The sequence below is a fragment of the Electrophorus electricus genome, chromosome 17, assembly GCF_041902795.1.
Source record: "Electrophorus electricus isolate QZ-2024a chromosome 17, ASM4190279v1, whole genome shotgun sequence".
Taxonomy (NCBI): domain Eukaryota; kingdom Metazoa; phylum Chordata; class Actinopteri; order Gymnotiformes; family Gymnotidae; genus Electrophorus; species Electrophorus electricus.
The window spans coordinates 9,411,121-9,435,849 of record NC_137513.1 but is presented as its reverse complement, the minus strand read 5'-3'; the positions used below and the strand labels follow the sequence as shown (position 1 = coordinate 9,435,849).

Here is a 24,729-nt window from a genome sequence, read left to right as displayed (position 1 = left end):
AGTGCTTTCTCTCCTGAAAAGGAAGATCCAGTATAAATGATAAGTGACCAGTTATTGCTGCTGTTGGTATTTATTTAAATAAATACTCTCTATGGTACAGTGTATATGACAGCAAGAGTAAAAGAATGGGAGACAGGACCAAGGACAGAGAGTGAGACACACATACAGAATTATTTGTAAATTATTTGTGAACTGTGGCCTTAATTCCCAAATAAGCCAGCTGGAACTGAGACCATTACCTCCTAAGCAAAGAGAACATTACAGAATCCCCGAGACAGGGAAAAATCAGAGACCTGTGTTTCTTTACCTCAGAGAAGGACACTGAACCCTAACAATGTGAAGTTATATTTATTTATTAAAAGATATCAACACCAACAGACGACTATCATACATACATAATTATATTACTATTGACGACATTCCATTGATACAACTATTCAGAGATGTCAAAGCAGTATGGAATATCAGGGTCCCATTTTCCGTCTCCGATATTGATCATGTTTCAGAATAAGACAGCAGATATAGGTACATGTTCTGGTTCCCCATATCACTGTATTCAGTAGGATGCAGAAAGCAGAAACCTATCCGAGACCAGCATTCGTACGTTGAGAGGTCCGATGAGTATAACATCTGGAGTGGCATGAAGAAATATGTATACACATGGGTCGTGCCTAGCTTAACTGTGCTAACAGAATTTCCTTAAAAACGTAACAGCAGATGTGTGTTAAAAAAAATAAATAAAAAAAGAAAAACAAACAAACAAACAAACCCCCCCCCCCCCCCCTTGAAATGGTATCTTTCCACTCTAAACGCTTGCCTGTGCACACAGTGAGGCTCGTGAGCTTGGAGACAGAAGCGCAGGGAGTAAATTTGGCTAATGTTTAACAGGAGGAGTTCTGACCAGGCTCCTCCCCCAGGGAGGAGTCTGTGCTGCCTCAGCGACGGAACCACACCCAGCTGTTGATGAGCCAGAACACTACAGTAACAGAGTACATGATCATTTCGCGTTTGGCTCTTTCCTTGTTCTCTTCCTCCAGGAGGAGCAGCCGACGGTTCAGCTTGATGATCTGCGGAAACAGCAGGCAGGACGTCACATCGGACTTGTGTGGAACTTTAAAAGGCGGACTCGGTTTAAACGTTTAGACACTGAAACAGCAAACTACGCATGCGGAACATTTCTGTTTACATTCCCTGGACCGCGAGTCTTATGGTTCTGCCTTGTATAGAGATCTGGTAGAAGCTGACCAAGGGTCTAGTGGTGTTGGGTCCTGTGTAGGCGCATCTGTTTGAGTGTAAGTCTGAGACTGATTTGGCGTGGGTCTGGCCTTAAATTAGATCATGTATGGTTCTTGTCTGGTGTGGGTGAGACAAGGGTCTGGCATGTCTGTTCTGGTCTGGTTTACAGAGGTCTGAACCTGATTGGACAGAATGGGACGAGGGATGTCTGGTGGAGGCGGGGTCACAGGTACGTTACCTGTCTCCTTAAAGTTGAAGCGTCAACCACAGCCATGTCATCTACTCCACCGTCCATGGTCATGTCCAGTGTGGATAATGCACACCTGTCAGAAAAAGCACATTTTTACTATAAAGTCCACATACAGCAAACATACACCAAATACTCCCTTCAGAGGTAATATTTCAAATCACTCCAGAAGCTATAATAAGATTTGTAAAATTAAAAACATTCATTTATAAAATGCAATAGCCCAACCCAATCTTTGAGAACATAAGCCATTTTTTTGGTTGTTTGAAACAGTCCTAGAAGGCGTTTGTGTTTCTAAATGAAGCTGAAAGGGTAACAGGACACAGGAAACGAGAGCATTGTGGGAGAGGAGAGATAGCATGGACAGGGAAAAGGGAAAAAGAGTTACCTGTTATCATGCTGGAGGTTAGAGGAGGTGGAGCCCCCTCTCAGAGAGGGCTTGCTGACGTAGAGAGAGGTGGGAGATGAAAAGAGCGGAGAAGAAACAAGAGAAGCGCAGAGAAGAAAGAAGAGAAGAGGGATAAAAAAGGGCATACTAAGACAGACAGAAAGCAACATTCAAAATCTTTTTTACAATTAGATAAGCATCACATTATACCGTTAGAGCTAGCCCTGGCTGTCCTTTGGAGCCAACTATGGTTCTCTGCTAGAGCTACCTCTGCTAGAGAGAGCCCTGGTTCTCCATTAGAGACAGCCCTGGCTGTCCGTTAGAGACAGCCCTGGTTCTCCGTTAGAGACAGCCCTGGTTCTCCGTTAGAGACAACCCTGGTTCTCCGTTAGAGACAGCATGGTTGAGACACTGTTTTTGCTGCTTCTGATAAGGGTTTTAAAGCTAAAGCTATGAAGAAGAAAAAAAAAGCTAAATGCCACAAAGGAAAGCTCTATACCCAATGCACAAACGAAACAAGAACTTCAGCTTAATCGCATCATGCAAAAGTCATAATGGTCCAAGAAAAAGACGGGCAGAGATGAAAAATAGTAAAAAACCAAACCAAAAAAAAAACCAAACCAAAAAAACAAACAAACAGAAATAGAGACATATGAAAGTAGAAACGAAACACCCGAGAGAAATGGCACTGCGCAGGGAAACACTAGCAAAGTCATGGTGGCGAACATGACTTCTGATAGGATGACTTCGGAAAGAAAATCTTTCATTTGTCATCATCGATGGCAAACCAGTAATGACAAGTCTGTCCAAGAACAAGAACTCACTGTCGAAAACAGCCAAAAAAAAAAAAAGGGAACCGAGTCTTGAATTCAGGATACAACATCCAGTCCAACACAGCAGCCTCTTCTTTGCCACTATGGCTTGTCTCAAGCAATTGCAGTAAACAAACAAACACATAAACAAACATGCAAACTCAACTCCTCGACAAATGTAACATCAACCTCCATGGGCAAAAATAAATAAATAAATAAATAAAAATCTCTCTTTCACAGACATGACCAAACGGGCAGCAGAAACAAGGGGTCGACGGGCAGTAACTAGTTGGGAGGGATCACCTGCGTTGGTTCTCGTCTAGGACCTCCAGGACCTGCTGGTAGGCCCGGCGTGTGGTGGACTGGAGGAAGGAGAGGACGGAGCGGGCGCTGGGCAGACTCGGGCCCTCCTCCGGGACGGCCAGAGTGGTGAGAGGACGCAGAGAAGTGTGGGGCAAGGGAGTCACGCTGACCGCAAGCATGCATACGCACATGCACACAGGCGGAGAGAGAGAGAAAAGAAAGATAAAGAGAGGTAAAATAAAAAGAAATCAGGGGAGATTTAAGATTTTGAAGGTAAGAAACCCAAAAAACATTAAGAATGAGATAAAAAGGAAAAAGAATGAGAGCGAGACAGAGAGAAACAAAAGAAGTGAAAATAAGACCACCACAGAACATCCTCACAGCTTTGCAACACACAAAAGCTAAATACACCTCTTCTATTTCCCTTTCACATGCCCAGACACACGCGCAGATATACACGCACAGGCTGCACAATACATATTGCACATACTCTCCTCTGCAACCACAGTGAGACCACAGAAGGCTGCAGTATGCAAATGACCTCTGCGACAAACCACATTATTGTTTCTTGTGGATGGGAACATTGCAGATGAGTTCTCACATGATGCAGTAAACGCTAGCAGATTTGGGACCCGTCACACAGACCGACCCCGAGGTCACGAAACGAAAAATTTCAGTACAACACAAAGAAAATTGCAAGGGCGCTATGCATCAGTACAATCACAATCCAGTATTTATTCCATGTTGTGCAGCCCCAACATTCACACGCACGAAGGCACAAGCTCTGACCCAACATCTCTGCAGAGAAAAATCTTCACTAACAGGAGCCATCCATTGCAGCACAGCGCGGAACAGCCCCTGGACATGAGGAGCTGATGCCAGCACTGTTGGGCTCACATGGGCTCACGCGCCAACAAGCTTTAGGAACAAATCATATCTTTTACATTTAAGCCTTGACTTCACCTTTGCATGTGTGAGCCAATATCAAGCACATGGATGACAGCACTACGGAAAAGCGGTGTTCCTTACGTTTGTAGAAATAGAACAAATGAACGAGACCGGAACAGAAAGCAGGAAATCTTATGGAATTTAACCACTGTTGATGAGAAAAGGAAACCCAGGTTGGCTGACGAGCAAAAATAGCAATCCAGCGAGTGGAAGATGCAGTAGGAATGTTTAAAACAAAGACGCAAGCAAAGAAAGAAAAACCCATCAAAAAGCACCAACAAAACCGTAAAAGGGATGCTCAAAGGGAGAGGCTCCAAAACCTTACTAATCTGATATTAACAGGTGGACAAGTGAAAGAAATGGAACCAGCGACAAGTTCAAAGGCCTATGTAAGTTAGAGCTATGGCGTGTTTCATTTAGGTTAAAACTCTGCTAGCTCGCAGTCCTTGGAACTTAAGATTCATTGTTCTCATGAGCGGTGCACTTCCTCCATTCTCCTAATAGTGCTAACAGTACTCCATGTTGCCCAGATGAAGAAGAGCCCACTATGTGCCCAAGCTCCCTAGATATGGAGTGCACTTACAACCCACTTGCCATACGGAAGCACTGACTTCAGATGCACGTTGCTTTAGGTTATGTTCCACTGAAGTAGGAAATGAAAAGATGAAGGCAAGTTCAGGATCAGCCACTCTGTATAAATTTCTTCTTAACAACAAGAAAGCCAACCACCGATCCTAGACCAACGGACTTGCACTCGGCACTGGCCAAGTCTGTGCGAAGCCGTGAGTGTTGTCTGGGACGCTTGTGCTCAGGTGCAGTGACATGCATTGGCCTGAAGGGGAAGTCACACTCTTACAGCCACAACAGAGACAAGATGAAATGCATGCAAATGGCCCAACTCACCCTCTTTGAGATGGCATTGGAGAGAGAAAACAGGGGGGGCAGTCAAAATTCAATTCCAAAGCATAGGTTGTAAGAGGGAAAGAGAGAGCGAGAGAGAAAGAGGGTGTGTGCGTGTGTGTACACTGTAGTACTCACAAGGAGTCATTTCTGGAGAGCGGGCCATTGTGCCGGACTGCTGTGTTTTCACTGACTGAACGCTCTCGTCGCGACCTGCCCTGGGAACGAGTCTGTACGTACGGAGAAAGAGAAAGCCGGTAGGTAAGGACTTGCACCATCCATCAAAATTCCCCTATTCTCCAGCCTCCCTCACCACACGTCCACGAGTGTCAGTTTCGCGGGGAGTGGTGGCTCAGTAACTTGACTTAGAATCAGAAGGTTGCTTGTTCAAGCCCCACCACTGCCAAGTTGCCACTGTTGGGCCCCTGAGCAAGACCCTTAACCCTCAATTGCTCAAGTTGTACTCAGTCATAATTGTAAGTCGCTTTGGATAAAAGCATCAGCTAAATGCCATAAATGTAAATGTAAAGTTTCAACATGAAGACTCTCCAACAGTCCTACCACAGTGACTTGCACTACGCTTATCTTCATCTCGAATCCCATTACACCACCCCTGTGCATTCACTCAAAATTAACCCACCCTGCTTTACCTCCTCACTTGCTTGAACGGCAGACTGCTCCAATTCTAGGAAATCGAGGGGGCGCTCATTTAAGGTGAGGACCCGAGGGGGGGTTTTAAGCGACAGAGTCTCGAGTGGGCTAGACTGGATGAGATCCAGATCTCTGGGTCTGCTGAACTCAGCAGCTTCACTGTTCCCTGCAGAAGAGTGGAAGGACAGATGATGGTGAACAACTTTCCCTTTTAAATTCCAGACGTTCATCTGTTTGACCACTTAATAACTCACTTTCATTTACCAATTCATAACCCCATCCATCTATCAGTCAGTATTCCTCTGTTCATTCCTTCCCACGGATATGCTCATCCCTCCATCCACCCAACCCCCTCCCTCTCCTCTCACCTGTCACTACGATCCTGTCTGGGACCTGCATCAAGGCAGAGCGCACTGCCTCTTGAGCTGCGCCCTCGCTGTCCTGCCCCTCGGCTGAGAACGGCGTCACCTTCAGCATGTCGGGGATGCGCATGCGCTGACTGATGTCCTCCGTGTACTCCAGTTCATAGTGGATTCGGTTCATCTCCGCCATCTCCGCCGTGGGAGACGGGAATGCCGCTCTGCTCATCTGCACCGGGACAGCAACAAATAGGATATTCCCCCGGAACCAGGGAGCAACATGGAAAAGGCTGTCTATTTGATTTAAGACATTATATCTGTTTACTGACGGTTCATTACTACTTAATTAGACTTGGTGACAGTCAACATTTTTTTTCTTAGAAATTTGAATAGTTGGATATATTATGAACAATATTAAACAATGCAAGCTTTTAATGCACTTGTCTTTGAGACCTGATCATTCAAAAAGAGGGCTGGCATGCCACTTTTAAAACTATCTGAGAATTTTTGTAGTCCGTCTCGAAGGTTTTGACTTTTTAATACCATCGGAGTTCAAATATGGTGGACGGTAGACATTCTCATGATTGACATCAAAAGAAACGTCAAAGTTTAAAAGAATGCTAAAGGCTCCAAGTATCTAGTCTTTGGCAGATAAGATAGTATTGCAAGCGAGAACCAGCTTGATTACATCAGTGTTATGTGACAGGTCTACGTGTACATAACATTACAGCCATGACACAGACGGCAGACTGCAAAACCTACACGCCGTTTTGTCCTTAAATGAACAAAACAGGAATGACTTGTCATTAAAGAGGGGAAGAGAAAGTGCGATTGAACTGCAACACGGCTTTAAAAATGACCAAACCCGGACAAGCTCAACAGAACTGAAGCAGTCAGATTCCACTCTGACAGTAGTTTTAACAGAAAACTTTCCCTCCGTGTCTTGCGATAATATCGACGCACTATTTAAGGAAGACCCTTTCAAAAAATAACGAGCTCAAACTCTAACGAGCTCAAACTCCAGCAGACTGTATCTCCTGGTTGCAGCCTCGCAGTATGGTCTACCTCCATGTTTCTGACATTTTAGGGGTGACGGGGCTGTTCACGTTTTACAATTGTATTTTGGCAAATCAGTTAACACTGCCTAGATAGCTGCCTGCAAATAGCAATCATAACCAACACGCCATCGCTGCTTGTCGCGGCTATTAACGCTAGCCAGGTTAGCTGGTTAGCTAGCCGACAGACCCGCAGTATAAAACGCTAGTTAGCTAGCTAGGGCGAAGCAATGGTCACCACTTGTCATTATTAAAACCAAATTGGCTTTGGCCAAATTAACTGTACTTCTGCGTACAAACACATTGATGGGCGAACCATAAAGCTTTATACTGACATATGAAATATATCAATTATACTGATTTATGTTTTCTGTTAAAAACCCCGACAACAACACGGGCCCGATGACAGCTAGCTACCGAAGCTAACCGCAGCGTTAGCTAACAAGGAACAGAGATAAGTAGTTGCCTGTATTGAGATATGCCCAAACTGCTTAACTACCTTTTCCAAAGCTGGATCCATCGATAAAACAGAGACTCTAAACTGACGGAATATATCTAACAAAATCTGAGAATTTTTACTCAGACAGCGAGTTAGACAGCTAGCTACATTTAAGAAACGAGCATCCTCACCCACTGTACTGAATCCGCCTAAATAAAAGCACTGCGAAGGAGGCTTGTGAACCCAGGCTCCGTATACCTGCCCGTCATAACGACTTTTCAAATTAAAAGTCGCGTCGCGAGTTTTAGGTTGGTTATCCATTAAAGAAGCAGCCAGATGATTTGAGCAGACTTTAATTAACGTTTCCTGATACAAACGTCTCGAAACCTATTTCTGTATTTAGCTGACAATCTGTACTTGGTTGTCAATGTAGGCTTAATAAAGACAACTACTCGCCTATGCATGAAATTCCATATTTCTGCCCTAAAACATCAGTAATTTCTGCAGCCTACAGTCTCAAATGTAAATCAACTCATGTGCGTTAAACAAAGTTAATACTTGTTTATTCTTATTTAATCATCGAGTTTAATCAAATAGCGTACTCGATAACAAATATATACTTTAATACACTATTATTATTTAAAGAGTAAACCTAAAAAAAGTAAATAAGCCACATTTGGAAATTGCATTCTGTAGCCCCTAGCGGCTGTGACTTTGAATGACAGTTTCCAGTGTCCTGTCTTTTTGAACAGGGTGGCGCTCCACAGAAAGGACCGTTTAGGATGCCTGATACGTGTTCTCTCGTTTAATCGCTTTGAGTTAGAAATACGATAATCTGCCAGTTCTGTAAAAAAAAAAAAATAATAAAAAAAAAAGAAAGTTTATGCAGCACACTTGGTTTACATCATATTGATGGGGAAGGAACTAATCGGGCCACTGAGTGCACAGTAGATTTACCGTCTCCTACACTGCTCTAGACTCTTACGTCCGGGAACATCATTACTGTCCGGCGTCAGTTTCACGGAAAACCCCTGTCTTTTTATGAGATACAGAATGTCTACCTCTAAAATTTTACTTTGGTGTGCTATAATTTCGATAAACGCTTCATACATTGCCTTATCACTGGACCTGCAGCCGGACATGTGAGTAACTCGTACGACACAAGCTGTACATTTATCCTTAACGATGAACAAGTTGCTTAACCTGCACAAGTAAGGGAATGTGCAAATAGCATATAAGCTCCGCGTAGGTCACCTATAATATCGGAAAGTCCAACAAAGTGAGTTCAAATTCTAAAACAGAAGCGGTTAGCTGAAAGAACTGGAACATCTAGACGTTTCGTTTTTCCAACTCCATTCAGTTAGAAACAGTATATTGTAAACAGATGTTTTTTAGGAGCTACCACGTGGAATACGGCACCTGTCATTAATTTATAGAAAAATAAAGTAAAGTATACTCTAAATGTAGTTCCGGCGTTTAAGATTTTGCTATAGGAGAAACTGCGTTGGAACCAGCCGACGTCCGGAAAACACGTTAACCTACTATAATTTCTTATGTTACCCAGCTTTGCACTAGTGCCTATAGCTAATATGCTGTTAATTAATGTTAATTCCTTATTCCTTCAATATTATTTGATTGCAGTGATCCCAATTTTCCAGTAGATGTCGACCCACCAACGTTAGCCCCCACAGTTACCCCATTTTTAACATTATGGTTATTGCAACGTGTCAGTGATTTGCGAGTCACCTTAAGATGCCCCCAATGGCAATGCACGAATGGTTTTATTATACATTGTTAGCCAGGTCAGATTTACTTACAGTATCTTCTCCGTTAACTTAGCATGGGTCTATCGGACCCAGATGGTTATGGAGAATAAAAGTATTGATGGCTCTGAAATGTGGTTTCGGAATCAACTGTAATGTATAGTTTTAAATGGCAAACCTATCCTTTTGTATTTATGAAGGTGAACTGAGCTATCGGTGAAATAGCTCAGCTATTGGCTATGACTTATCTGGCTTGGGAGCGAGAAAAGTTTAAATTACATGCTACCTCCAGAGGACACATGCGAAATGAGTTTAAAACTGTGTGTGTGTGTGTGTGTGTGTGTGTGTGTGTGTGTGTGTGTCTGTTTGTATTGCTTAAGCCTCTCTAGCTTCAGTGAAGGCTTACCAGCTCCGGTCCTAGAGTTCTACTGTACTACAGATATTTTGAATTCAAATATGTCATTATAGTCTAAGTTAATGATCACATATCTACTGCATACAGATTTCACACATACAGTAAATCTTTTAATTGAGACTAGGTTTAATTTTTCTGGAATGCTACTAACTTCTCTGAGTATTTGTAAATCATTTTATTTAATAAATCTGTCAATTTGTAATTGTTTTTTTTTTCATTTTGTAAGTCCATCAGATAGATGACACAGCAAATACAAGACAAACATCCAATTTAATTAAGATTCAGAAATTTTGAAGAAAAAAAACTATAAAAATGTACTGTGATGTTTTTGATGTGTGGATTTGCATAGATCAGCTTTTGTGTGTGTGTGGGTGAGAGTATGTGTCTTGAGTGTGTGTGAGTCAACTCATACTCTGACTTCATTGCAGATGGCTCCACATTTTGTAACCACTGATTAATTAGTCCAACGAGTTGGCTACTGTGTCATTATACCTGACCCTTACATAAAGTCAGATCTGGCAAATCTAAACAAGCAGCCCTGGAGAAAAGGGTATGAGAGGCCTAGAGTTTTTGTTGCTGTGTTACCACCTTAATTGGCCTGCACCTGCTGCCCACCTGTCACTCGTTAGCAGTCGCTTCCTGATGACATCAGCACTAAAAGCGGCATTCCCGTCAGGTCATGAGCATGGTGGCTATGACGTGATGACTTTTGATTACATTCTTAAGTTCTGTTGTTTGTTTTTTGCGTAATTATCTCATGCTGTGTAGTCAGTGTTGGAGCACATCAGAAAGCAGCTTGCTTTAATTTCAGCCATATTCTGGACATAGCCTAGACATAACCTTGAGACGGCTGGTAGAGTTTGTCAGGAGTGCGTATGAGAGTCAGTTGTGTGACTATAGTTGGAATCAACTCCAGAAGCTAAAGTGAACTGCAATTTTTACATTCAGACATCAGATAGCGCTATACCGAGTAGATCTCCTCATAATATTGGACATCACCTTATTAATGGCATTTCTGTCAGTAGCATGTCATGCCAAATGTAGTATTTTGTCTTTTTTCAAACCATCCTTTCCCACTTTTTTCCCTGCTGTCCCTTCTCGTTTTTCTCTCCCACTCATCCTGCACTTTTCTTTTTGCGATGTTTCCTCCCTTCTTCCCACTCTCTCTCTCTCTCTCTCTCTCTCTCCCCCCCTCCCTCTCAGGCCCAATGTGTGTGAGGAGCAGGAGATGCAGGTGTTTGGAGGTAAGCAGCCGTGCGTGCAGGCCTTCGTGCGCACGGTGAAGGTGTGGAAACAGGGCTGCTCACCCCAGCGCTGGTGCCTGGGCTACGAGAGGAGGTGAGGAACACACCCACCCGCCCGCACGCACACACTTACTCGCGCGCACTCGCGCGCACACTCGCGCGCACACGCGCGGGAGTCAAGCCTCCACCTTTGTTTCTTTGTGTCCCACCCCCTCCAGGACAGTTTATTATACAGCCTACAGGCAGGTATACAGCAGGGTGCTGCAGACTGTTTACAAATGCTGTGCAGGATGGACACGCAGAGGCGAGGAAAGGGGCTGCTTACACAGTAAGAAACGTGCTGCAAACGTCTCTTTGTGAGGGTGCTTGTGCGCGCGCCAGCGTGTGCTCGCACATTTTACAGCAAACAAATAAGCTTGTTTAAGGTCCCTATAATGTAATATAAAGTCATTAACAGTGTATCGTGGCTTACTTAGGTGTGTATGTATGTGTGTGTGTGTGTGTGTGTTTTCATCTTTAGGATTGTGCTCCTCGGAAACCTGTTTTAACAGGGGCAGGTGTGCAGACTCAGGGGATCAGGTGTGTGTGTGTCCTGCCGGGTTCCAGGGAACACGGTGCCAGTATGGTGAGTTCAAAAGCGCAGTGTGTGTATGTATATGTGTGTGTCTGTCTGGTCAGTGAAAGATCGGTGAAAGACAAATGGACAGAAAGGGGCCGGTGTATTTGTGTCTTTATCACGTTGCTGTTGGAACCCCGTTCATGTCAGACTGCAGTGTACGGGCGAAGTACCCATGTCTGTCTTGCTAGCCTGTGTGTGTGTGTGTGTGAGATTGGGCAGGTATGGGGAGTGGGATAAAACATTAGAACACACACTCTTAACGGTTTTCTCTGAAGTTGTTGGCTTTGTAGTTGCCCTGCCACTTATCTTATAGCCCTTCCCCCTCCATTAGGCTGCTTTTTCCAGCTGTGTCTGTGTGTGTCTGTGTGTGTCTGTGTGTGTCTGTGTGTGTCTGTGTGTGTGAGTGTGTGCATAAACACAGGGGCACTACGAGCGTAAACTATACAACAGTGTTTGTGTTTGATTTGGTGTGACACGTTTGTGTTTCCTTTTTCCTGGTCGTGAGGATTTCGCACAATGAGGTGAGGAATTAGATGTGTTTGCAAAGGAGAGAAGGTGTGCATATGTGCACAGGTGTGTGTGTGTGTGTGATTACATTCACGTACTATGCAACATAGCTTTTGCAAACCTTTTTTTAGTTTTATATTCGTTTGCATTTTTTTTGTAGTTATGTTTGTTGTCTGTTCATCACATGACACTCAGTAAAGATTTTTCTCTGTTCTCTCTTACATCAGTAATTTTCCTCTCTCTCTTTCTTAGTCTGTCGTACCTTCACTGCTATGCATCAATTCATCGTCCCTCACTAATTCACAATCCATTCACCATGAAGCCAAGCAACTCTTACCACAGTCCGAACCTTCTTTTTACGCAGCACCCATTATAGCCATGGTTCTCTGACGGGCTGAGTCAGTGCTGGCAGGCCCTCGGCTAAAGGCTCTGGGGCCAGCTGGAGTTGACAGTTTGCACAGACTAGAGCCTCTAAACCGATCTAGTATCTGACCGGTCAGAGTACATCCAAGATGTTTACAGACTGGTTTCTAGACTGGACTCCGGACATAGTGCAGTGGTATGGCCTGATCAAATGGCTCCCCTAAACAGCCAATAAAAATTGAGAGGTTGATACGGGAGTAGATAAAGTAAAGCAGCACGCAGGTGGTAGATGTATGCGCGTACAGGTTTCCGTGTTGCAGCTGGCACTAACATAGCTGGCGTCGGGCAGACAGCTTGCTCCCGCCCTGTGCGTTTTTGCCCCATTGTTGCATCACCGCACACAGTGGCATAAACAACAACAACAACAACAACAACAACAGAGCTGCCGAACCTCCATGTCCGTGTGATCGCTGTCTCATTAGCAGAAGCACATTAGCAGACGAACAGAAGAATCTGGTAGGATTTACGTGTTCTGCTAGCACTGTAACAAGCCGTGTAGCATGTCCAAGGCTTACTGTGGGAGATTTTGGTGCATGACCTTCTGTTATATGTCTGAATATATATATGGCTTCTGACGGCACGTTCTGGTCGTGAAGGCACCTAGCTGATTGCGAAAACGGTTCAAAGGTGCTGCTGCGGAGTTCGTAAAAGGACGTTTATTTTTTGAGATGGGAAACCCATTAAGGCCCGATGACTTTAGGGAGGGGAGAGGGGGTTGTATGTGTGTGTGTGTGTGTGTGTGTGTGTGTGTGTGTGTTGGGGGGGGGGGGGGGGGGGGGTCATGAGGTTAGGGAAGGAGGTGTCAAGAAAGAAAGCACAGAGCAAGCATTCTGTCTACACATGCTCCTCAGAGTGACCAGGGCTGATCTGTGATCAGTCGTCGCCTTTGGTGCTCAGCTCTTGCCGTTGCTGTCCTGGCTTGTTTCAGTGTTAAATAGAAGCTGTTCCTGAGACAGTATGTTTCTATGAGGTGCTATAGCAGTAATGGAAACGTTACCTCTAACCGCTGCTGTCATGCCTGCGTTCGTAGTGTAGCTGTGCCCAGTCTGGGAGCATTTAGCAAGTTTAAACGTGATTATGGGGACCCCACCAGGTCTAAGTGGGCAGTCCGGGGAAAAGCGGTGTGTCAGTCCGTATCAAAGGTGAAAGCTGTCCTCTCATATCACTTTCAATAGCACCCGAGTGTTGTATCCCCAAGATATTAGCGCGTTCCAGGCTAAGCTACAGTTAGAGGGTTCTGAAGAAACAGATGGTAGTGTTTAGCAAAGGGCACAGTATGGCGCCCGAAGGAGAGAAATGCAGAAAGTGAGAAACTTTGGTTTGAGTATTGAGGGGCAGAGATGGAATGAAGGAAAGGTATATTTATGAAGGCTGATTCATGTGCTAAATATTTATAAATATTGTATGTATAAACCATATGTTTGTACATGTGCACACACACACCCACCTACCCACCCACGCACTCACACACTCACACACACACGTGCACACACAAAAATATCTTCCCTCCTGTTTCCAATCTGCGATGTCAGTTGCTTCATTCATTACCGTAACCCTATTCACACTGTCTGTTTTGTGTTAATCCTCCTGTGCATGACATAGCTCATTAAGACACTGCTTTAAGACTGTGTACTGGTTTCATTGAACACACACACACACACACACACACACACACACACACACACACACAAATGATGCTATAGTATGAGAGAAAACCCAGCTCTGGACCTCCTAGCCTATGACCAAAATGTGATGAAAAATCTGCATATTCATACAGAATATGCAGTGTGTATGACTCCAAAACAAAATGTTGCGATGTTTAGCAAAAGTTAGGTGTCATAATGGCTGAGTGGGAAAAGTGTAGAAGTATTTCTACTGAGAGATGAGGACTGTAATTACACAGCTATTAAACAGATATATAAGTCTGGTCAGACAGTGTGTGCACCTCACGACAGCAACAACTGGATTCATTTTGAAGAGCACAGAAACATCTGAGAAACTGCTGAGATCCAGTCAAATGCCACCAATGTCTGTGAATGACATTTCACATATTTGTGTGTGTGTGTGTGTGTGATTACAGTAAGTTATCATTTAGATGCAAATGAGAGAGAGAGAGCGAGAGAGAGAGAGAGAGAGATAAAGACAAAGAGAGAGAGAGGACAGCATAACGGTGGATATGTGGATTGAGTGACGTGTGGTGATTCATGTTTATACACACAAACACGCGCATACACATGCACACACAGCCGCACACAGCCACACAGAGTTCTGCCTGTCCAGCAGATAGTTTGATCTGAAAGCAGGCTGTTTTACACTTTAAAATGCAACACAACTCTGCAACCCCATCCCAAACACAGACAGACACACACAGACACACACACACACACACACACACACACATACACATTGTCTCTTTCTCTCTACTCAGCTAGTCTGTGTTTCTTTTGAGACTTCAGTGTCTGGCTGAGATGACCAGGACAGAAAATCTTTATTATACAGTTTTGTTTTGTTTAAGTGAGAGATTTGCACAGCTGTTTGTAAATACTTGGGTTTATTTATTTGTTTACCGGATGTGCGCCTGCACGTGTGTGTGTGCGTGCGTGTGTGTGTGTGTGCGTGTGACTTTGCATGTGTGTGCGTTTTGTTTGTTCTGAAAGAGCAGACCTTTTGTGAGGTTACATGTCAAACGTTTTGTTCCACTGGCCAGTTTTGGAGGGGTGCTGAAGAGGTGTGCTGTTAAGACTCAGACAGCTTCAGCACTGTGTGGTAGAGCTTAACACCCCTAGTCTGCCAGTTAATTGGACACCTCCCACTGTTTATACTGGGGTGCGTAATGTTTGTGTTCTGGCTTTCAGCCGTGAGCTTTGGGCATAGGCTACAGTGTGCTGCGAGTGTGAATGTGGAATGGAGCTCAGGTTTACCGTTCCATTCCTAAGTGTAAGAAACCTCTCTGCTGTGAAACTGCTTTCCTCACATGCTCGTTATATTTTTTCCTCTTGTTGCTCTTTTTTGTCTCTGCTTATACTGGCGCGTTTCGTTCTATTTGAACTTTTAAGAGAGAAACGTGTTCCGAGAGAGAATTTAGCCCCGCAACTGACAGTCTGGTACAACATCAATTCCTGTGTTGTTTTTAACAGCTAATATGTGACTCTCGAGGGTCCGTAAGCATATTGCTGTTGAGGACAACCAGAGTTCTGTATAGTAGGCATAGTTATATACACTTTCAGATTAAAGCATGGCTGAAATATTTGGATGTGATGGTGGAGGTGAAGCTAAATTACAGACTGCGTATGCAGAGGTCTGAGTTTAATGAGTTATTTTTGACAATTTCCTGCTGCTGCTGTAATGCAGAGTGATGAGGTCTGAAAGAGCTCGAGATGATGGCACCGGTGAGCAGTGGGCAAGGAGAGGGAAAGACAAAGAAAGGCAGAACAGAAAAAGAGAAACGAAGCTGATATTGGAGGGGAGAGTTGCATACGATAGATAAAGAAACAGCTGCCAGGTGTACACCAGCTACCATCTGTAGTGACACACACACACACACACGCGCCCGCGCGCGCGCTCGGCTGGGTTCTGTGGAAGCAGCACAGATGTTGAGCCGAGCTAGATTGCCCCCTGCAGTAGCAGCACCAGATAGAGGCCCAGGCTGTAAAATGCCAGTCTCCACGGCGTGTTAGTCTGCACAGAGGCTGGCCCGTGTCCCTGGGCTGCACCGCAACAGCGCTTCTGACTTCCTGCATCCCCCTTCCCTTGCTCGTTAAGGGAGAGTTTATGAGGCTTACTGGCCTAGTGTGCCGTCAGCCATGGGGAGCCGGAGCCAGGCGTACGCACGGGTTTAACCCAAGCGGCAACATTACGAAAAAAGACTCTTCGCATCGTTAATGCAGACTTGGTAAACAGATACGGCGTGACCACGGAACAGCCGCTGATCAGACACACACCAGAGATAACGAGTGGGGGCGTTGTGGACACTCAGCATCTGAAACGCGTCCTGCTGTTCTCATTCGGCCTGTCTCTTATGTGAAGACTGCATAGTTTTTCGTCTGTCCAAGTTGTCGTCGTGTATCCGATGGGCTAACGACAAAGAACATCCCTGAGGCAATATTTTGAACACGGCGAGGCACGCAGAAAGGAGGAAATGTGTGCCTGTGTGTGTGAGAAGTCGTCTAAACTCCAAACATGTTTTGAAGTTAAAGGCAGCGTGTGAGTGTGTGAGTAAGAGAGCGAGAAAGGAGGAGAGTTTGAGAGAGAGCACGAGAGAGAGAGAGAGAGAATGCCCTAGGAGACCAAGATGTGAATGACTCACCCATACTGTTTTCAAGTGTTTCCTGAAAGAGAGGATTGGTTAAGGATTAAAACACAAACCTCCATTTGTGTACCTATAACTTACGCAGAACAAAAACAAAACAACTGAGAAACTGAATTCCGGAAGTTTGGATGCAAGTATTTTGTAGTTTGTACCAAATTGTTATATAACTATTTGAACCCAGTTTATTGAAGTATGAATCGCATCAATTTCCAGTTTCCACCGTTGCATCAAAACGCTGCTTGTGCAAGCACAGCACATGCAGTTGCTCGCAGGGTGAGCTCGTAGAAGCTTTGTACTAAATGCGAATTCTACCCATCTAGCAGTTCTACAGTAGCCCCTGGACCTGATGTGATTTCCCTACTGAGCAGAGCTGGATCAGCTCCTCAGTGTCTGAGCACTGCATTTTGATTCAGCTCCCTGCGGCTTTCTGATTCTTTGTAAGGCAGCGATAGGGCTGTTTTTTCCTATCGACTTTGAACCTGAAGGCTCTGTTCCTCATGAGATCTGTGTGATAGACACACACACACACACACACACACACACACACACACATTGCATCATCATAAACAAATATAAGGATCAGCAGAAAGAGTCCAAAATTATGCTCAGACTGGCCTGTGTAGTAACGACCATGTAAGTGTGCTTTCAGGAATACAGGCGTGTTTTCATTGGACAGGTGATTGTCCTTATACCTGTGTCACTGAGACTGAGTAGCTGCCAAATTCTTTAGATCTGAGCAAAATATATTCTTTTCAGAAAAGAGGCTCATCTGTTCTGTGAAGGGTCTGTACCATATTGCATTCTTAGTGGCAACAGAGTATAAACACCAGGTCATTCATTTCAATCAGGTGTTGCGGCGTTGCGGTTCCCACGGCGACGACTCCACGTCTCCTATTTTTGCTCCTGGTTTTTTCTTGATCTCATTAGCGCCGCCTCTTTGTTTGATCCCTGTCATGTATTGACTGTGTTCACCTGGTTCTTGATTGTCTTCTCACTAGTCCTGTATTTAAGCCCCGTGTTCTGTCGTTTAGTTGTCGGACTTTGAATGTGTTTGCTCCCAGTTGGGCCCATCGTGAATTGCACTGTTAACCCGCACACAGTTCTCTAGTTTAAGGTTTTCCCGTGGTTTGTTCACTGTTTTCCTTCAGTTTGTCTCTCCTTTCTAAGTTAGGTTCATCCATTGGTTTGATTAGTTGTCTGCCCATCGTATAAATAAATAACATTCGGTTACACACTTGGGTCCGACCATGACTGCCTTGTCCGCCTTGACGTTACATTAAGTGATTGCACTTAGGTAATTATTGATATGGTGTATACCATTATATTGAAAGTATCTTGAAGAAAAATATTTACTGTTACACTGAAATGCGTATGAATCTGAAATGGGCAAACCTGAAACCTGTAATACGTATGAGCGCATGAATAAAAAAGACAAGACTCCTGTTTTGCACATTGTCTGAGTTTCAAGTTTCAAGTTTCAAGTTCGGTTTATTCGTCACATACATAGTCATACACAGTATAACTCGCAGTGAAATGGTGGAGAGTGCTCTGTCCAAACTGAAGAAAGGAAACAGGGGTGCATAGAGAAAAATGTATATATGCAAGAGTTCTAGATAGCCAGTTGTTAGCTTTGGAACGCTGGCATGTAAGTCTCAGACAGCGAAGTGTTTTCACTCAACTGTGAGTGTGTATGTATATATGTGGGAAAGTATGTAGAGGATCCCTTGTGCCTGGCTAAGTGAGATTCCTAAGATATTTCGAAACACATGAGGTGCAGGGAAAAATTAAGCCTCATTAACTAAACGTAACCTGAATCAGTGCTGTTAAAACCTTTATCTGTAAATGTGGAGTGGTTAAAAGAGAGAGAGTGTGTGTGTGTGTGTGTGTGTGTGTGTGTGTGTGTGTGTGTGTGTGTATATATATTTGTGTGAGAGTGTGTGAGTGTGTATGTACGTATTAGTGTGTGTGTGTGTGTGTGTGTGTGTGTGTGTGTGAATGTATATGTGTGTTTCTTACTAAAACATACAAACTAAAACACAAAATGCACATCTGTTTTTTGAAACAAACACTATACTGATGAAGCATGAGCTGTAGCGAAGGTCATGTGTAATGACAAAGGAAGGTGTGTGCGTTCATCCCCTGTCAGCTCTAAAAGTCTGAGTCAGAGGGTTTGGGGTCAGAGACATAAAGGTGAACGATCAGATCGGATTGATACCTAATTGGGCAAAGAGAGAAGGGGAAGACAGCCCGATGAGACCAGCCCGTTCCTCTAGAGGTTCCTCACTCTGGGTGTCTCCGGCCGGATGAGCAGCGGACCTGCCTGTAGCCGGGAGAGCGCTATAACTCTGCCATGGTGGACGTCCGCACACAGTGGGGTGAGGAGAGAAGGGGAAGACAGCCCGATGAGACCAGCCCGTTCCTCTAGAGGTTCCTCACTCTGGGTGTCTCCGGCCGGATGAGCAGCGGACCTGCCTGTAGCCGGGAGAGTGCTATAACTCTGCCATGGTGGACGTCCGCACACAGTGGGGTGAGGAGAGAAGGGGAAGACAGCCCGATGAGACCAGCCCGTTCCTCTAGAGGTTCCTCACTCTGGGTGTCTCCGGCCGGATGAGCAGCGGACCTGCCTGTAGCCGGGAGAGCGCTATAACTCTGCCATGGTGGACGTCCGCACACAGTGGGGTGAGGAGAGAAGGGGAAGAGTGCAGGGCACCCGAGGCACTGGACAGCGGGACATGCTTGGAGGAGACCACTGACTACCTCACTTTGTGTGTGTGACCTAACACACGCCCACCCTTGGTTCTCTTAGGCTCCTTCCACAGAAGGCCGTTGCATTGTTGGGATTCGAACCCACAACCTTCTGGTCACCGATGGAACGTCATGTGATCTGATAATAAAGATGTGCAGCATTAGAGACCAAGCGTGGGTGGGGCCTGGAATGTTGGCATGGCGACCCATCTTTGGTTTCTAAGGCTCTGCATATGAGCACTTGGCCCTTGGTGTTCCAGGAAACATCGGAGGAGTTTTTCTGTTTCTCTGGCTGCCCTTCATACATATATACAGACATGGAGTTTAGGGCAGGTTAAGTGTGTGCATGCATGTGACCGAGAGAGAGAGAGCGTGTGTGCGTGTGTGCATATACAGATCTTATAGAGCAGTAGCATAATATATACCGGACAGCTTTCATAGTACACAAATGTAGGATCTGTAATTCATGTAAATGTTCTTTGGAAATCTGTGTATCCCATGGGAGTTAATGAAGATGTACGTGTATCAAGAGGGATGTTTCTCTTGACTAACCCACAAGCCTTTTCCTGTGTGTGTTGTTTTGTCATTAAGGGTATTGCTCTCCATAAGTTACTGCATAACTGACACACACACACACACACACACACACACACACAGAAACACGCGCACACACACACACACACACACACACACAATAAACACATACACAAATAAACAAAAAAGCAGTCCTGATAGTCGTTACCAGTAATCTCCCATTTGGCTACATAACTCATACCTCATGTCTCCAACTCATAGACTAAACTTTGTCAAAAGAAAGTGGAATCTGATGCGTCATCAATAATCATGTGGTAGTGCTTTATAAGATCAGTTCTGAAGCAGCTTCATTTCTTAAACTTGAAGCAATTATAGAAATGCACCTTGAGAGCCTCATAACCTATTTTATTTATCTATTTATTTATTATACTATTTAATCTGCATGTTTGTGAGTGCTTATGTGTGTGTGTGTGTGTGTGTGTGTGTGTGTGTGTGTGTGTGTGTGTGTGTGTGTGTGTGTGTGTGTGTGTGTGTGTGTGTGTGTGTGAATGAGAGGTGGGTGAGGGACCCGCCTATCCATCAGTAGGGGATCTTCATACCTGCTGGCGTTTACATGCAAACTCTGTCTCAGTAATCGCCGAATTTGTCAGGAAGCATCTGCGTTCTGTCGTTGGCACAAGGCAAACGAACTCGTGACGTGCCCTTTGACCTCTGATTACTCAGTTCATGAGCCACATTGTTCTCTTTTGAACTGGAATGTTTTCTTTTTGTTTTGCAATATTTTATTAGAGTCATTGCTCCTTAGGACACATTTCTGAAACATCTTTGTTTATGATCATTTATAAAAATGTTTGTTCACATATTAGTTTACTTTTTTTTACTACAGACTTTTGTCTGTGTTACATTATTATAGACTTTATTGTCATGAATATACCAGGGACAAATAATTTAGAACTGAACATGACGACAGTTTTTAATTTTATTAAAAAGTAATAAAATATGTAAATAAATTCATAGGAAATAAGTGACAATAAGTTATAATAAAGCACATAAAACAAGATAACAGTTATAAATATATTAATAGAATAAAGATGATTCTATAGTTAGTTGTTATATAGTTAATAATGTAGCTCTACTCATTGCCTCTTAAGCAATGACATTTCGCAGCGTTTTACAGTGAGAGGTGCTGTGTTTCCTTATCCAAGGATAATTTGTGGGGATTTTTTTACATTGGGGGAGAATTTCAAGATTTGTTAGTATAATATTCCATTTTCCTGTGAAAGTTTACCGAATCTGTGTGAAATTTTCACAGTGGAGGACAAAGTTCGGATCCGTCTCGATCTCGCCTCTCTTTCACGGCGACCACGCAATCCTCTCTTTCTTGGCAGCTCAGATTGTTTCTATCCACCCACTACTGTGGCAAGATTGTGGTCTCTGTCTCTGGATCTGGATCTGGATCTGTGATGGTGTTGAGATATTCTGCTAATTCCTATTCTCCGTTTCAGGGCCCGATGGGTCTGTAATGAGTTTAGTTGTCATTGTCAATGTTCCAGATAGGCTTCTTTGCTTTGGTACCCCAATTGGACTTTGGTCAGCTGTGCTGGACTGAGGCTGCTATGTGTTTATGGGTTAGTAGGTTAGTTCCGACAGAGTTGACTCTCTCTCTCTCTCTCTCATCATTCTCTTTTGTTCCTCTCCCTCCAGATGTGAACGAATGTGAGAAGTCTAATGGTGGTTGTGAGGCTGTGTGCTGTAACACTATCGGGAGCTTCTACTGCAAGTGTCCTGAGGGCAGCGCTTTGGAAGATGACGGCAAGGCGTGTCATGGTAACGGTGCACATAATGACACAGTTGTCAAAAGGACGACCTGACTGAAAAAGAATGCTTGGTCATGTTGTGTGAAATTGCACGCTACACCATACTATACCCTTTTTTAGCATGACGGCGTGACTGGTATGTTCACTACGGAGCCCTGCTGATGACATCCCTTCTTAAATTGAAGCATAGCTACGACTTATTAAGGTGTGGGAACGAGATCCTAAGGTGTAGAAACGAGTTAGTGAGGCGTGGGAATGAGATCATTAAAGCGTTCGATTTAGATCATTAAGGCATTTCAATTAGCTCACTAAGGCATTTCAATTAGATCATTAAAGCACTGTGATCACATACAGCAAGGGCAAGATCGAGGTTTTGCTTAAAATGGAGAGTGATTTCTTTCTATTTTAATCTTTAATCTTAGGATAAATTATGCTAATTGTATGGGCTACGCCACTGACTTCAGCACAGGACATTCGGGTTCGAATCCCGAACAGGGCATCGCCGGTGTGGTCCTTTAGGCAAGGTCTTTAACGCTACCTGCCTATCTGAGTAACAATGAAAGGTCGAAACAAGCTAGTCACGCCGACTCGGACATAACACGTATCCACAAGGTCTGTGTTATATGCTGGGGGACCAGGGCAGTCTGATGAAAAGTGGGCTAGTGGAACAAACACAACACCCTCATGGACAAGAGTGGAGAATTCAAGGCCGTTGATATGCAGAGGATGTGGGAACTATGGAAACTTTTAAACTCATCATCTAGACTAACACCGAAACAAGTCGTAGCTCATGCGTTCCAACATCAATAAGCGACAACTGCCGTCACAAGTAGAGATGGAAGCGGTACAACGCAAATGCTATGGCAGGTGTGGATTGGGGGGGGGGCAGGATGATGGGTCAGAGGGGAGATATCGTCATAATCCCCACACTCTGAAATTGGGAACCAGGACCCAGTGAACCCATGCACCAAGCTAATCGCCAGAGGTGCTGACCTGAGATTGACGATCATGGCTTGGACAGATTACCAAGATGTAGCAGACTATCAAACCAAGTGATGTACCTGAAAGACTGCTGGAAGATATGAATGCAGTACTACAGCTGATCACTACTATGACCATCACTGCGACCAACCACCTAATACATGCCAGAAGCTTGGGTAAAAGATGAACATCAGGGAGCAGGTTCCTCCATGGAGTAGAGGTTGGAGGCCAAGATAAGGGCAATAGGGATGTCAGCCAGCTATCAAAAATGCAGAAAGCTGTGATGAAGGTACCTGAGTAGTACATCAAGAAGTCCATGCCTGAGGCCTTGGAGTGTGCCAAGCGAAGATTAACAGCTCTGGCTGCCTGCCTGAAGAGGTACACGAGAAAAGTAGAAGACAGGAGAATACACAGTATGTTCTGCCATGAGCCATCCAAAGCCATCCTAAGAACAGAACCACCTGAAACTGAAAAATACTGGAAAGGCATATGAGAGGAGGAGGCATTGCACAACAACAACACTCAGTGGATGTTGACCCTGACAGCAGACCACAGCAACCTCCCTGAACAGGATTCAGTAACAATAACACTAGCAGAAGTCCAAGAAAGGGTCTCAAATAGCTGGACAGCTCCAGGACCTGACATGATCCAGGCCTACTGGCTGATGAGGCTAACTGCACTCCATGAATGCCTGACAGCACAAATGAACCAGAAGCTAATGAATAGAACCCACCCTGAATGATTGACCGAAGGCTGGACAGTCCTAATCCTGAAGGACCCCCAGAAATGGGGCAGTTCCATCCAAGTACCAGACGATAACCTGTCTCTATACAAATCGTAAGTTCCTGTCAGACAACACTGCAGCTACGATGAGGAGGCACATGATGCGGTACATAAGCAGGGCCCAGAAAGGCAATGGCAAGAACACTAGAGCCGCCTGTAAGACCAGACAGACCAACCTTTGCACCACCTTGATGAACTACAAGAGAGGCTGTGATTCATTGTCCCACACATGGATCCTGGAATCCCTGAGGATGTGTAACATCAACAGGACTCTAAGAGCCTTCATCAAGACCTCAATGGTGCTGTGGAAGACAACCATAAAGGCCAACGTCAAGTGAGGGACTTACCATGGGGATGCCCTGTGCCTGCTGCTATTCTGCAAAGGCCTGAACCACCTCAGTGAAATCATCTCTGAAGAGTGGCTACGGATACCGGCTACAGAATTGAGCCACCATCAGACACTTCCTCTACATGGATGATATTAAGCTTTATGCCAGACGTAAATGAGACATCAACTCACTAATCCATCTCACCAGGATATATAGCAACAATGTCGGAACGTCATTTGGACTGGATACATGTGGTTGGATGGTTACAAGGAGAGGAAAGGTAGTCAGAATTGACGGGATCGTACTACCAGAAGGTAATATAGCAGATGTTGAGGGCCTTGGAAAAAGTACCTTGGAATCCCAGAGGCAAACGGAATTCATGAAGAAGCCATAAGGAAAGCAGCTACAGCCGAATGCCTACAAAGAGTGAGGCAAGTCCTGAGAAGTCAGTTCAATGGGAAGAATAAGATCCAGGCTATCACCACCTACGCTCTAGCAGTCATCAGATACTCCGCAGGGATAATCAGCTGGCCAAAGGATGGAGATAGAAGCTAATGATATTATGCACGGAAACAAGGAGACAATTTCATCCCAAATCCAGCACTCTGATACTGTGCACTAAGTGGAAGGAGGGGGCAGAGGATTAGTGAAAATCAGAGCCAGTATCCAGGATGAAACATTCAAGATCCAGGAGTATGCCAGAAAGATAGCCCCAAGTGACAAAGTGCTTCGTGAGTACCTCAGACAGCAGAAACCTGAGGCGGATGGGAATGAGGAGGAACAGGGACCATCACGAGAGGATAAAACCCCGCACGGAATGTACCACCAGCAAATTGGGGGAGTGGCTGATATCCTACCAATGGCTGGAAAAGGCTGGATTGAAAGCACCGAGGCACTAATCATGGCAACACAGGAACAAGCT

The 24,729-nt window shown here is 44.6% G+C and overlaps 2 protein-coding genes across 7 annotated transcripts in view; one reads left to right on the top strand and one right to left on the bottom strand.

Annotated features, from left to right (window-relative positions):
* Positions 1-337: 337 nt before the first annotated feature.
* On the bottom strand, positions 338-7,603 carry mffa (mitochondrial fission factor a). 5 transcript variants are annotated; one of them, XM_081700192.1, is made up of 8 exons: positions 7,530-7,603; positions 5,854-6,073; positions 5,485-5,651; positions 4,973-5,064; positions 2,987-3,151; positions 1,872-1,925; positions 1,475-1,559; positions 338-1,067 (listed from the first exon to the last, which is right to left on the bottom strand). In XM_081700192.1, the coding sequence occupies exons 2-8, from the start codon at positions 6,071-6,073 to the stop codon at positions 936-938; spliced, it is 915 nt and encodes a 304-aa protein (XP_081556318.1). In that variant the 5' UTR covers positions 7,530-7,603; the 3' UTR covers positions 338-935. The 5 variants fall into 5 exon arrangements, with proteins under 5 accessions (XP_081556318.1, XP_026872616.2, XP_026872619.2 ...); XM_027016815.3 differs by having other exon boundaries at positions 7,399-7,569; XM_027016818.3 differs by lacking the exon at positions 1,872-1,925 and having other exon boundaries at positions 7,399-7,569.
* Positions 7,604-8,136: 533 nt separating this feature from the next.
* egfem1 (EGF-like and EMI domain containing 1) overlaps positions 8,137-24,729 on the top strand; it is a 49,424-nt gene continuing 32,831 nt past the window's right edge. The window contains exons 1-5 of one of the 2 annotated variants that reach the window (XM_081700326.1): positions 8,137-8,480; positions 10,720-10,854; positions 10,979-11,088; positions 11,281-11,385; positions 21,602-21,724. In XM_081700326.1, coding sequence (XP_081556452.1) covers positions 8,380-8,480; positions 10,720-10,854; positions 10,979-11,088; positions 11,281-11,385; positions 21,602-21,724 — 574 coding nt within the window. In that variant the 5' untranslated portion in view covers positions 8,137-8,379. The remainder of the gene's footprint in view (positions 8,481-10,719; positions 10,855-10,978; positions 11,089-11,280; positions 11,386-21,601; positions 21,725-24,729) is intronic. The other variant, XM_027016839.3, reaches the window with a different exon arrangement.

Coding starts and splice junctions, on each gene's coding strand:
- mffa (XM_027016815.3), bottom strand. CDS start 7,419: ATGGATCCAGCTTTGGAAAAG. Junction 6,074..7,398: donor TGGATCCAGCTTTGGAAAAG/GTAGTTAAGCAG, acceptor GTCCCGGTGCAG/ATGAGCAGAGCGGCATTCCC. Junction 5,065..5,484: donor CCGTTCAAGCAAGTGAGGAG/GTAAAGCAGGGT, acceptor CCGTACGTACAG/ACTCGTTCCCAGGGCAGGTC.